The sequence below is a fragment of the Lichenostomus cassidix genome, chromosome 1, assembly GCF_008360975.1.
Source record: "Lichenostomus cassidix isolate B80296 chromosome 1, HeHo_3.0, whole genome shotgun sequence".
Taxonomy (NCBI): domain Eukaryota; kingdom Metazoa; phylum Chordata; class Aves; order Passeriformes; family Meliphagidae; genus Lichenostomus; species Lichenostomus cassidix.
The window spans coordinates 41542849-41555126 of NC_139479.1; the positions used below are offsets into that span (position 1 = coordinate 41542849).

The 12278-nt window shown below is 41.7% G+C and overlaps 1 protein-coding gene across 1 annotated transcript in view; it reads right to left on the bottom strand.

Moving 5' to 3' along the window:
* The window catches only part of GPC6 (glypican 6), a 732033-nt gene extending 719963 nt beyond the window's left edge, over nucleotides 1–12070 (bottom strand). The window contains exon 1 of the mRNA XM_085057688.1: nucleotides 11689–12070. Within this exon, the coding sequence (XP_084913814.1) occupies nucleotides 11689–12070 (382 nt within the window). The remainder of the gene's footprint in view (nucleotides 1–11688) is intronic.
* Nucleotides 12071–12278: the final 208 nt, after the last annotated feature.

Below are 12278 nucleotides of genomic sequence, written 5' to 3' on the forward strand. Positions count from 1 at the left end.
TGTCCTGTAGCCTTAAGCACCTGTATGAAAAATTATCCTGCAAGGCAGGAAGCTGCCTAAAATAATTGAGTGTATCAGTAAAAACAGCAATGGCCTAACCCTTTGTGGAAGCAATAAATATTTCAGCAATGACAAGTAACATTAAAAATTGAATTATCTGTTATTTTTCCTTATTTTGAAATGGGGATGTATGTGTCTGTTCATAAACATGAAATTTTCTGGACAGAATAGAAAAGAATGACTTAGAAGAGAGAATTTCGCTTTAAGGAACTGAGAAAATGTTCAGAATATGTTCCATAACTTGCCTTTGCATATTAACTCCTCACTGTTGAAAGACATGCCTGCAGCTCACTTGTAAAATTAGATTGACTGAGACACTTTCTCCACAAAAATTTGTTTGAGTATTTTATTCCTGTTATATCTAAAACAACTTGGTAAGTTCCTTTGCTCCAAAGGGTTCCAGTGATTAGCACTTGCAGATCGCAGCAGGGTGAAACAAAATATTTGTGAAACAAATATTTGTGGAATAAATATTAGTAATTTGCCTTTCATATGAGCATGTCAAAAATACAAATATGTATTAATCAGAAAATGCGGCTGCTAGCTGTTAGTATCAATTTCCCAAGATGCTTATTGTTGAAATTTTTAAACAGCTCATCTCATATTTGTCCATTTTAACTAATTAAGGTTTTACCTCCATATCTCTATATTGCATTAACACAAAGGTATAGAAACCCTAAGTTCCATTTTGAGAAGTTTTATTTTGCTACATCAGTCCTTTCCACATGACTCATCTGAACAGTTACTGCATGCAACAGGTTGATCTGCTCCAAACATCAGGCAAGCCACAGAATGAAAAAAAACATGAGCACTTGGGTATCAACCATTAAAATTATAATAATCCTAATTTGCCAATGCCATTAGTCTTTCTAGAAAGGTTTATTGTCTGTGCTGTATAATAAATGTAATAATGATGGTGAAAGGACTATAAAAACCCCAAAAAGTATATAAATCAAAAGCAAAGTGACACACATGATCCCTTAAACCTATTGAAGTTTATGGACTGATACCAGATTTGTTTGGCTGTACGGAATAAAATCTGGATGAATCCATTCTTAAGTATAGAATTAGCTTCATCCTGAGTTGGGTTTTTGCTCTTCTTTCAGTTGAAAAGGACAGGGAACTTATGTAGTGTTTCCTCTTTGGTCAAAACCAGATTTAGCTGGAGGTCCATTAGGCACGGAGGTAATGGCAGTGAACATCCTATCACCGAAAAATGAAAATTACTCTGGAATACTCAAAGTAGAAAAAAGTATGGAAAAGGAAAACTACACAACTATTAAAGACACAATTGGACCTCACTTATAATCCAAATTTATAATCCAGTTATTATCCACAGTGTTACAATATACCTCAGAAAAAAGTGTCTGGTGTCTGATCCAATCTCAGGAGACTTTTTGAATGTAAGGAGCTGCTTGGGTACACAGGCTTATGAATGTATATACATATGTCCCCACACTGTGGACATAATACTTCCATGCATTCTTCTAAGCTGAAGAGACAGAATGATCTGTATTTGTGTGTTTAAGTATTTGCCAGCAACCAGATTTTAGTATACGAGGTGGAAAGAGTTTGTGGTTTGGCCAGTTTCTGTACTGAGCATAGACTGTGCTCTAGACAATGATTTACAGTGTCCAGCTGGAGCTGCTTTAAAAAGCAAACTCAAACTCTAAATTACTAATTAACAAGGTACAAAGATGCATCCACAAACAATCCATCAAATACTGCTGAATCTCACCAGGATATGAAGTTGGCATCTTTCAGAAGGATGATTTAAAAATTAAGCAGCATATTTATTTGTATTACATTTGATGTTTATGTGAGAGAAAAAGGTTTAAACAGTACATACATAACTATGACATTATGATTTTGTACGTCTCATGAAGAAATACTGGCATAAATGTAGAATGGAAGCTCTTTGCAGATAGGACTGTTTCTTCTTTGTATTTCTTCAGTGCTTCACACAATTAAACTGCAAATTTGAATTTTGATCATTTACTGCTCTATTTACTCTTGTAAAAAAAAACCTGCAATTAATTACCAATCAAATCTCTCCATCAGCTGCATTCAATGGAGACAGGCAAAAGTGTGTGTGGGTGGGGGTCTTTAACTCCAAAAACTAGCAACAGAAGCGTGCACGTGCCTCAGAGCCAATCTTACTGCAGTCAATTCATGGCTGTTGTAAGCAATTCATAGCATGGCTTTTAGTATGCTGTCCCAGTAGTTAAAGAAGAAAGAGGCTTTGGAGTTCTCATTCAAAGAACAGTACAGGACTTCTGAAGATCAGCTTTAAGAACAAGCTAATCACTGTTTCAGCATTCAGTTTCAGGAAGTCCTTTCTGGGAGTCCTTCCACTTCATCAGCCATGCTACATGGCAAAGACAGGTGTTTGTATTTAATCACTGCATTTTAGTTATGTTCCAGGTATTCAATTAACAGTTCTCATTGCCAGGCCATAGTCAGCACAAAGACCATCTCTTGGAATAGCAATGGTCAAGGAATATTGCTCCTGGCTTGTCACCAATTCAATAAATAAATGTCCCCTGTGCTATTCTTTTAAATACTTTCATTTTTAAATTAGATTTTAATTTTCTGCTCAAAACCACCTAAACCTCTGTTGAGCCAACATGATTTTACAATTTTGATTTGCATTATCTGTCTTCCCTGCCTAATTTTTGCAGCAGGACTGCTAGCCAAGGATAGACTACTTCACAAAATAACAACTATTTTATTAAGGAAGGTTTTACTGTGAGTCAGCTTTGACAACTTGCATTTTTTAAACAGTTTTAAATACATGCATGCTATGCAAAGTTTGGATCAGACAAGAATACCATAACTTGCAATGACTCTAACAGTGAGAAACTCTTCAAGAGATATTTTCTAGATTTCTCTATGACAGAGATAATGCTGACAGATTAAATTATATATAGCTATTCTCATCCAAGGAGCTTAAATTGCTGATAGGCACTATTAACTTTAACATACAAGTTGTAAAGCCAAATGATAGTATCAGGAAAATAAATATTTGCATTTTGTGTTTGTGCTGTGAAATCAATTCTGCATAACTAAAGAAGAAGTTTCTGTTTTTATTTACAGCTTCTTTCTCTGTGAAACAATACATCAGTTTAAGAGAAATGATGGAAAACACATTAGGTTGAGCTGCTGGACATTGCTGTTCATCAGCCCTTGCCTTTGATTTGCCACTGCAACATTTAAGCTTCTTAAGAACAAGCACTCATTTAAAAACAAGGGTACTCAGAAACTGCAAGACATTTAGAAATTGTGCAACATCTTAAGTCTGATGGCTGACAACTGGATACTTCGGACATATGAAGAAGAGTTTTGCCACTGCTTTTAAAAATATCTATTTCTGCACCACTGTGAGAACAATTGTAATGTCAAAGGTGCACAGAACTGGGAATGGGCACCCTCAGGTGTAGAAAAGATTTGAAACATGAAAACAGCAATAAATAGCAGTACATAAACTTGAGGCCTAACAATTCCATCCATTTGCCTCCTAACCCCCAAATTCAACATGCCATAAAATCAGCAGCCACCCACTAAACTGACCACGTTAACTATCACACACTGACACCGTAACAAGCAAGAGTTTCCCTAAGGTAGTAAAGCCCTCTCAGTACAATTCTTCATCCCAGCAAGTGTTCATCTCCTTCAGTTTTGGAGAACAGCCGACTTTGCTAGTACAGCTTGTAAAATTTTGGTGATGCCAAAGTTAGAAAGTTAGAAAGCCAAGCATAGAAGTGGCTACAATAGCCAAGAATGCTCAGCTGTATTAGTTTCTTCTCAGCTATACTGCTAGAACTCTATGGTACTGCCACACTGCATTTCACTGACATATGAGAAAAGATGGACAATCTTTCTCTAGCAGTTTCAAGGGAATTGTAAGACATCTACATGAAAGAGAGCATCGGATTGTGAGGCCCATGTTATCATGGCTGCAGATACCCATTCCCACCTACCATCCTGAGTAACTTCAAGATTGTTTTTGGTGGATTAGCTACCAAGATAAGTTTTCTAGTTCAGGTCATCATGTCAGAGAAACATTTCCTGAAGATGGGAAACTGAATCCCGAACTGAAAAGAATTTACAGGAAATGTACACAGGATCTGAGAGGAGCCTCCCTGGCCATGTGACCATCAGACACTGCTGCCCTACTTTTGGTAGGATAACTGCACATAAAGACTGTTCCTTCACTTCTTAAAACATAAATTCTGTTTAAGAAAGCCATTTTAGTTTCCTCTGTTAATTACTGCTCTCAAAGACAAACTCAAAGGTCGCAAGGGATACTGACTACAACTCAAAAGCCATCCACAGACATTTCACACGAGAATCATAGTGAGGCATTTACAGACTGTATTTTGCCAAGTCTGGAGTACTCCCACATACCTCCACAGCTGTCCAGCCACAGGAGCATCCACATACATCCGTCCACTATACCATACTACAATCTGACACCCAGATGTGTGAAAGCCTCATCCCATGCATTGACTTCCCTCCAAGGCAAACTCATGTAAATGGCAGAAAGGTGTTCCTGCAGTTGCAGTATGTTAGAAACTCAGCACATGAGCCAGAGGGACATGGCTAAAAACATCAGAGAAATATGTTGCTACGATTATAAACATGCCAAGAGCTGCACAGACTGGCAAAGAAACTGTTTCTGGCAACAGAGAAGTCTAGCTTTTGACTTACAGGGCAGGTTATACGACCTACTGCTTACTCAGGCATCAAGCTTGAACTAATTGGACTTCCCAAACAGTAGGATTAGCATGGTTGACTTAGCCTTTGATCATTCTGACATATATGAACTGAGCCCTGTGTAGTTTTTTATTGCGCATATGTTTGTATTCATGTGTGTTTGCACATGTGTTTTTCAGATGGGGCCCATAACACAAAATAACAACCTGGTTTGCAAGCACTTACTCTGGTAATGTGCAATTCCTCTAGCTTATTCAGTTCTTAAAAGTGACTTTCAAGCAACTCCAGAAAAAAGCCATTATTTTACCTGGGCACACACACACATGCACACACAGATACTATGTGTTACTCTGCAGGTATATCTTATTTAATGCCACTACACAGCACCTGTTAAAAGTAGTTGACACTTCCACTTATTTTAGGAGATTTGCCCTGCTATTTTAAACCCAACAGGTCAGTGAGCAGATCCAAGGCTCCACTGTTTGTCAAGCATCTGTAGAAATGCTTCTTTCAGGAGGAAAAAAAACCCAGCTCAGGATGCTCGGTACCCTTTACATCTGCTGCTCAGCTGGAGACACAGTTAAAAGGCCATTAGAAGCACAAGGTGACAGACCTCACAGGCCAGGCAAGCTAGAGAGCAATTTGCTGTTTGCATTAGGAGTATCAGCCCTGGCTGCTTCTTTTCGCTGTGCTGAAAGCAGCTCCGGTCCCCAGCCCTGAAAATCCGGACCAGGATGGGTGGCCAGCAGGTCTCCACCCCATACCAGGGCTGGGTCTGTGGATTTATCACAGGGCTGGGTCTGTGCTGCAGAGCCTCTACCTGCTCATTCAGGTTTCACAGTGGGTGGAGGGGACAGCACCCTTCCCAGCACTATCCATAACCCCTGACTTTGCCCACAGAGACTGGCTCTGCTGGGCAGGCATCACAACAGGACCCAAATTGCTGTCACCTGTGCAGTCAGAGGGAACCTCTTCCAGCACATCTTTGGCAGCACTGGCCTCCAAATGCCACTGTCTTCTGTGTTCCACAATCCCTCAACAGAATAAAGTGCTGCTGTTTCACTTTGCAGGAAGGAAAAGGTCACGTTAGCCGAAAGAAGCTTGTCGGAGAGAGCTGGTGGACTTTGTGACAGACTCCTGTAACAAGAGCTAGAAATGTTCTTATTAGGGAAGCTCATTTTTTTGGATGTGTGCTGGAGCTCTAGAGCAATAAGCAGTGAAGAAAGCAAACCTTGGTTTTAGGGCTTTTTTACATATAGAGGAATAAAATGCTATGAATTTTACCAGCATACGTTTTCTTGCCATCTGCAACACATTTTAAATTCCTTCTGCATCTTGTAATGTATTCTCTCTCTTTAGCATAATAACTATTCTGCCTTTAAACACCAACCTTTATATGCTGTTCTTAGGAATTTCTGAAGAAGTGTTAATTCTTTTACACATATTTAAGCTGCTAAAATAATTATGCCTGGTAGCATGAACAGTCAAAACCACAGAATGAGGGTTCCCTTCCCAGGGAGAGAGCACCCATTAACCAGGTACAAAAGGGGGCATACAGTCATAGTTCACTGGAAAAGTAATTTCATTTTGCTAGTAATGGGAGTGCTGATACTTTGATACCATAATGGAGTTTTAAGCACCAAGCCTGTTATTTCAACTAGAAATTTTAATGTAATTATGCATTTTTACTTTGCTAAGCAGAACGGAAGATTAGTATGCATAGTTTTCTTACATGTATCGTGGGGAATAAGACAGAGATCTCCAAGTGATACTGCAAGATGCTCAAGTCATTCAAAAGAAATGACAGGTAGTAGTTTTAAAGACAAATTACCCAGAAAAGCTTTTATTGTTGATCACTTGTTATAAGATTTGCCATTTGCAAGTAATTGTACATTCAGCTGAAACTGACCTTTTATGAGAGCCAAGTGGTAGTATAAATGAAATGAATATATTCTTTATTGCAGTAATATAAAAAGAATGGCCTGAGCTTTTAACATAGTGCTTGACCTCTGGTGTCTGAACACCACCTAATCTCAGGAGTATTTCACAACAGCATATGATGAAACAAGTACTAACACAGCATTAGAACAGTTTAACACATTAGCACTTAGAAGTGTAGAAAATATTATAGCTTTAGGTATGCTTTTTGATTATAAATCAGACTGACAACAGAAAGAAAAGAAATTATTAGAGACAATACACTGAAGTTCATCATTGCATTAATTATTAAAGCACCGCCTTTTCTATTTTAAAGTCCCTCTTTCCAAAATACTCTAGCATAAAGTCACACCGGGAAACTCCAGATGCTGAGATTTAAAAATCTCATTCAAAACTGAATTATTTATAAGCATCAGAAACATGCTATTTCTTCTCAAAGGCCCTGATCTTACAAACATCACCTTTAAGTTTAGATGTGCATACATAAGTTGTATTCCCTTTAATGGCATCAATCACATACAACCCAATAAAGACATACAGAAGCAACAGCAAAGACAGGTCTTAGGAAAGCTGCACTTCCTCCTAGCTACATGCACATGCCAATTTATTAGCATGCACCATGAACCCACAGCTGGAACATAAGGGAGGTGACCAGAGGTAAGGGTAGGTGACTAGAGAGACTCTTGATGCTGCAGTTACTGAAATTGCAAACAGAGGTGAGAGGGGGTCACACACAATGTGAAAGTTTACATGAAATTCCATGTCCATCTTCACTACCATCATGGAGATCAGATTTCACAAATTTGCACTGAATGTAGTACTAATTGTAGTAAGGCTATTCCTTTTTTAACACCGCTGAGGCAGCCACACAAGTGTTCTGTGAATCCCCATCTACCTCCTGATCTACAGGCACTTTCTTCACCCACCTCTCAGTGACAGCAGAAGAGTTAATAATAAAAGAACAAGTACTTGGATACAGACTCAGTCAGGAGGATTTTCCACTATTCTGTAAATCTATTACTGCATTTTAGAGCTACGAAAGCAAAACATTCAGAAAGGGTATCTTGGGAATATCTGACAGGGACTAATAGCTCAACTGCATGGGTGAATACTGAGGTGGTACTATTACTATTATTATTATTATTATTATTATTATTATTATTGTTGTTGTTATTACTATTATTAATGATGATAATAATAATAGTAATAAATTATCATTATTATTACCACTTTAGAGGTTCAAGCAACTGTGTTATGTATGCTAGCTCACTTCAGTCAACGCCTCTGTATTATGCCAGTATAAAGCCTATTCATCAAAGCACAATTTCAAGTGACTCCTGACCTTCAAAATGAAGGGTTTGCTTCTGCTTTCATTTCAGTTACTTTGACTATGATGTCTCTGTGCTGCCAGAATCTCACCTCGTTCATCATCTGTGTAGGAGAACAAAGTTCACATACTTCTTACACAGCATTTAAAATTCAACATCTTTACTGTTGGATGTTTTACGAGAACACTTCTAGTCTTTATCTAAATAAACTATTATTCAGCATGTAGTAAAAACCCCTAAACAAAATAAAAACAAACCCAAGTAAAACCGCAACACACAAACCCCCCACACCCTTCACCTTGGAAGTGGAAAGGCAGAAATCAGACACATCCACTACTTTAAACAGTCAGACATTCACTTTCATTCAGAAAACTCTGAGGCAAGGGCACAATCCAACTTCCTTTTCACAGTTTCCTCTAAGATGATGTAAGTTACTGAAGTCATGGTTGGAGTTGAACAAGTATTGCCAAAAGATATGTTCTATGATTTTTCTCATGCGCTGACTTTCAAATGATAGATTTTCCTACTGCAAAACATTTCCTGTGAAGTCCTCAGGAGCTCCACTAACACTTATGAATGCTGGGTCATGGCAACCTGAGTCTCACAGCAGCACGCTTTTGTAACATGCAGGATACTCCACAGCAGCTTTCAGAGAGCAGCCCTTTACAAGGACAGCCCAACACACACTGCAGGCTCCTACAGCCTCCCCTGCACGTGACTGATGCACCAAATCAAGCCCACAGCAGCATATTAAGTATACATCAAATTTTCTTCCTCTGCCTCCCATTCTCAGTCAAAGTTCCTTTATTGAGGACTTACTTTGGTAACCTATGTGGAAAACTTTATATGCTGTACTCCAATGAAGGTCACAGCACCAGAATTTGGTGATCAAAAAAGACATCAGACACAGAAGGCAGATTACAAGTAAGTTCTATACAATTACATGGAAAAATTTAGCATTGTTGTAAAAAGTACAGTGAACAACTGTAGTCACATTGCTGCCAACTTCAACATATTTCATGTGCAACAAAATACTGTAGGAAAACCTTGCCTGACGGAGCAAAAACTGACAACATTTTAAATCTGTAACTCCTACCTTCTCTGTGCAAAACTGAGTGAGAGTATAAATAACATTACAGAAGTTATCTAACAAGTCTCTTGCATTGCAGTTCCATTCAACAGAGAGATACCTCTATGTCCATAGTCTCTCTAATTCAAACAGATTATTCTGCTCTTTCCGTCAGTAGATACACACTTGGCCTCTCTACAAACACACTGTCTTCAGTTTATCCATTTCAACAATCCTAGCTAGAAAATAGCTTTTAAACAAACAACAACTAAAAACATGACTACTGTTAAATCAAAACACATAAACCACACTCTGTATTGCTATTTATCATCATATTATCAAGACATTGATGCAAAATCTTTCGAAAACATGATGTTAGTTCAGAAATACGACTGTAATTAAAGTTCTTTGAACTCCTCAAAACATGAGGCCTTTGACAGACTACACTTCTGTAACACTAATGAATCGCTTCCTTAACCAAGTCAGTAGGATGTGAAAAGACAGAATGGAAAAGAAAAGAAAAAAAGAAGAAAAAAGCATCTGAAACCTGTACACTGATTGCTTTAACTACACTTTCAACACTCTACCAGGTAGCAAATACAGAGCTTTCACATTATCAAGAGCCGTGCTGCATGAACAGCTATTACACCACCTCGCAGCACCACACAAGAACAGCACTCTTGGAAACACACTTTGAAGCAATCCTAGTCTTCCAGCAACTCACTTGAACAGCTACAAGCAGAATTGCTCAAAAGTTGATACACCAACTAGCAAAAAGGCAAATAAAACACAGAAAAACCAAGCACCTTCAATAGGAAGCTCAGAAAAAATAACTCATACCCCCATAAATCATGTACTTAATCATAAAAGTAGATTTACTTATAAAACTTAGCAGGAAACTGTGGAGCAATTTTGGATTGAACTACTATTAAATATTTAATTACTCTGAGTCTTTCTGTACTGATACAAGAGAAACTTGCAAATGCTGGGCTTACTTAAAAATTGTATGTCCGCCTTGCACTGTACATTCAGAAAATATATGAAACAATAAAACTTCTCGGTGAGCTGAAAGCAACAAGTGTTTATCAAAAGTTATCAGAAGTCTGAAATTTACTGGAATTTCTTTTTTTAATGGGACAGAGGATATCCTACCATCCTGTCTCAGAGCATCTGGTATAACAGTGAGCAAAGAGAAAGCATGACTGCATATTCAAAGGATCTGTGGCTCACAGGAGAGATTTCATGATTTCACATAACTGATGAGCAACCTGAATATAAATTACAGGAAAAAAGCATAGAAGGACCAGAGAATCAGTAAGCCTGAGGGATGAAGGTGCAACATGGAACAACCTTCCCCGTATCTTTGTGAACTACAGCCTTGCCGTCCTGAGATTTTCCCCATTAATCATTCCTCATGTAAAGTGCTAAATATTGCACAGTGAATAACTGTGGCATTATTTCACCTCCAGGAAGATAAATCTACTGCCTCCAACTTTAAAGAGGAAGCGAGCAAATCGAGGAGCATCTAATTCACTCTACAAATAGCAGGACCTAACAGCAAAGTGCCACTGGCGAAGCATAAACCTTTCTTGAGGGCTCAAGCAGTCCGATTTAAGCAGCCCCAGCTCATGCCTTCATGTATAATTTCTCTCTTTTTGTGGTGCTCTCTGATTGCTAGATGATATTCAAGCCCCAAACGCATTTTTATTCATTCAGTCTTAAAGACGCAACAGCGATAAGATTGTAGGGAAAAACAGGGAAATAAAATTACAACAAAAAAACGTTCCCAACACCTTCGTAGGCGGACTGCGATATAACCTGTTGTAGGCATGTTTCAGCAGACGGAAGAGCCAAGTAACAGGCTGCCGGGCTGCCGGGCGGCGGAGCGGGTGTGTGAGGATGCGTGTGGATGTGTGAGGATGCGTGTGGATGTGTGTGGGTGTGTGTGGGTGTGTGTGGGTGTGTGTGGGTGTGTGTGGGTGCCTCTCCCCGGCAGCCGGTGCCTCTGCTCGATCCGGGCTGCGGCGGAGGCGCCCGGCGGCGCCTCCAAGGGGTGACCCGCCCGGCCGGGGCCGCGGCGGACTGCGGGAGGGGAGCAGGGCTGCGCTCCTCGCCCTCCTCCTCCTCCGCCCCCTCCTTCACGCCCCGTGCCCGCGGGCAGAGGGCAAAGTTTCTCCCCCGCACAGGGCGGCAGCGGGGGCAGCCGGCACTGCGGACCTGCCCGCTGCCTCTCGCCGCCCGGCTGCAACTCTCAAGAAGTTTCAGCCAGCGAGCAGAACCGCGGCTGAGCCTGCCCGCGTGTCCGTTATTCTCCTTTTTTATTTTTTTTTTTTAATACCTCCCACCCCCTTAGTTTCTATGTTTCTTTAATCATGATCTCCACACACACGCTCCTCCGGAAAGCCCCCGGGTGCCACCAGGGCCGGCAGAGCCGCTCCGCTCCGTTCCGCTCCGCGCACCCACCGCCACGATCCGCGGCTCCGCTCCGGCGGGCTGTGCGCGCAGCCCCGCGGCGGCAGCGCCGTCCCCGTTCCGCGGCCCCAGCCCGCTCCCCGCTGCGCCCTGCCCCTTCCTTACCTGCGATCTCCTGGTAGGGCACGCTGGCCAGGCTGAAGCCCTTGGCGCTGTACGCCTGCCGCACCTCGCCGCAGCTCCGCGCCTTGCCCTCGGTCCCCGCGGCCGGCAGCGCCGGCAGCACCAGCAGCAGCAGCAGCAGCGGCGGCGGCGGCACCGGCAGCAGCGGCCCCGCCAGGGCGCAGCGCCGCGCAGCCCCCCGCGCCGCCGGCATGGCGCGGAGCGCAACTCCCGCGCGGCGCGCAAGTCCCGCACCGCCGCCTCCGCCGCCCCGCCGCGCCCCCGCCGCGCCCCCCGGCTGCGGGGGCGGCGGCCCGGGAGCCCCCCGGCCGCCCAGGCAAACTTTTGCGAGGTGGGGGGGAGATGGGCGCGCACACACACACATGCGCGCACGGCGGGGGCAGGAGAGCAGCAGCCTTGTCCCCCCGGCTCCTTCTCCAAACGCAGAGCGCTCGCCCCACGCCGAAAGGGGAAAAAAAAAATATAAAAAAACAAAACCTCAAGCAGAAGCCCCAAAACCAAGAGAAAAAAAAAGGCAAAGGAAAAATGAGGGTAAAAATCTGTCTGTCGCTTATGAAGATTGAAACCGCGGG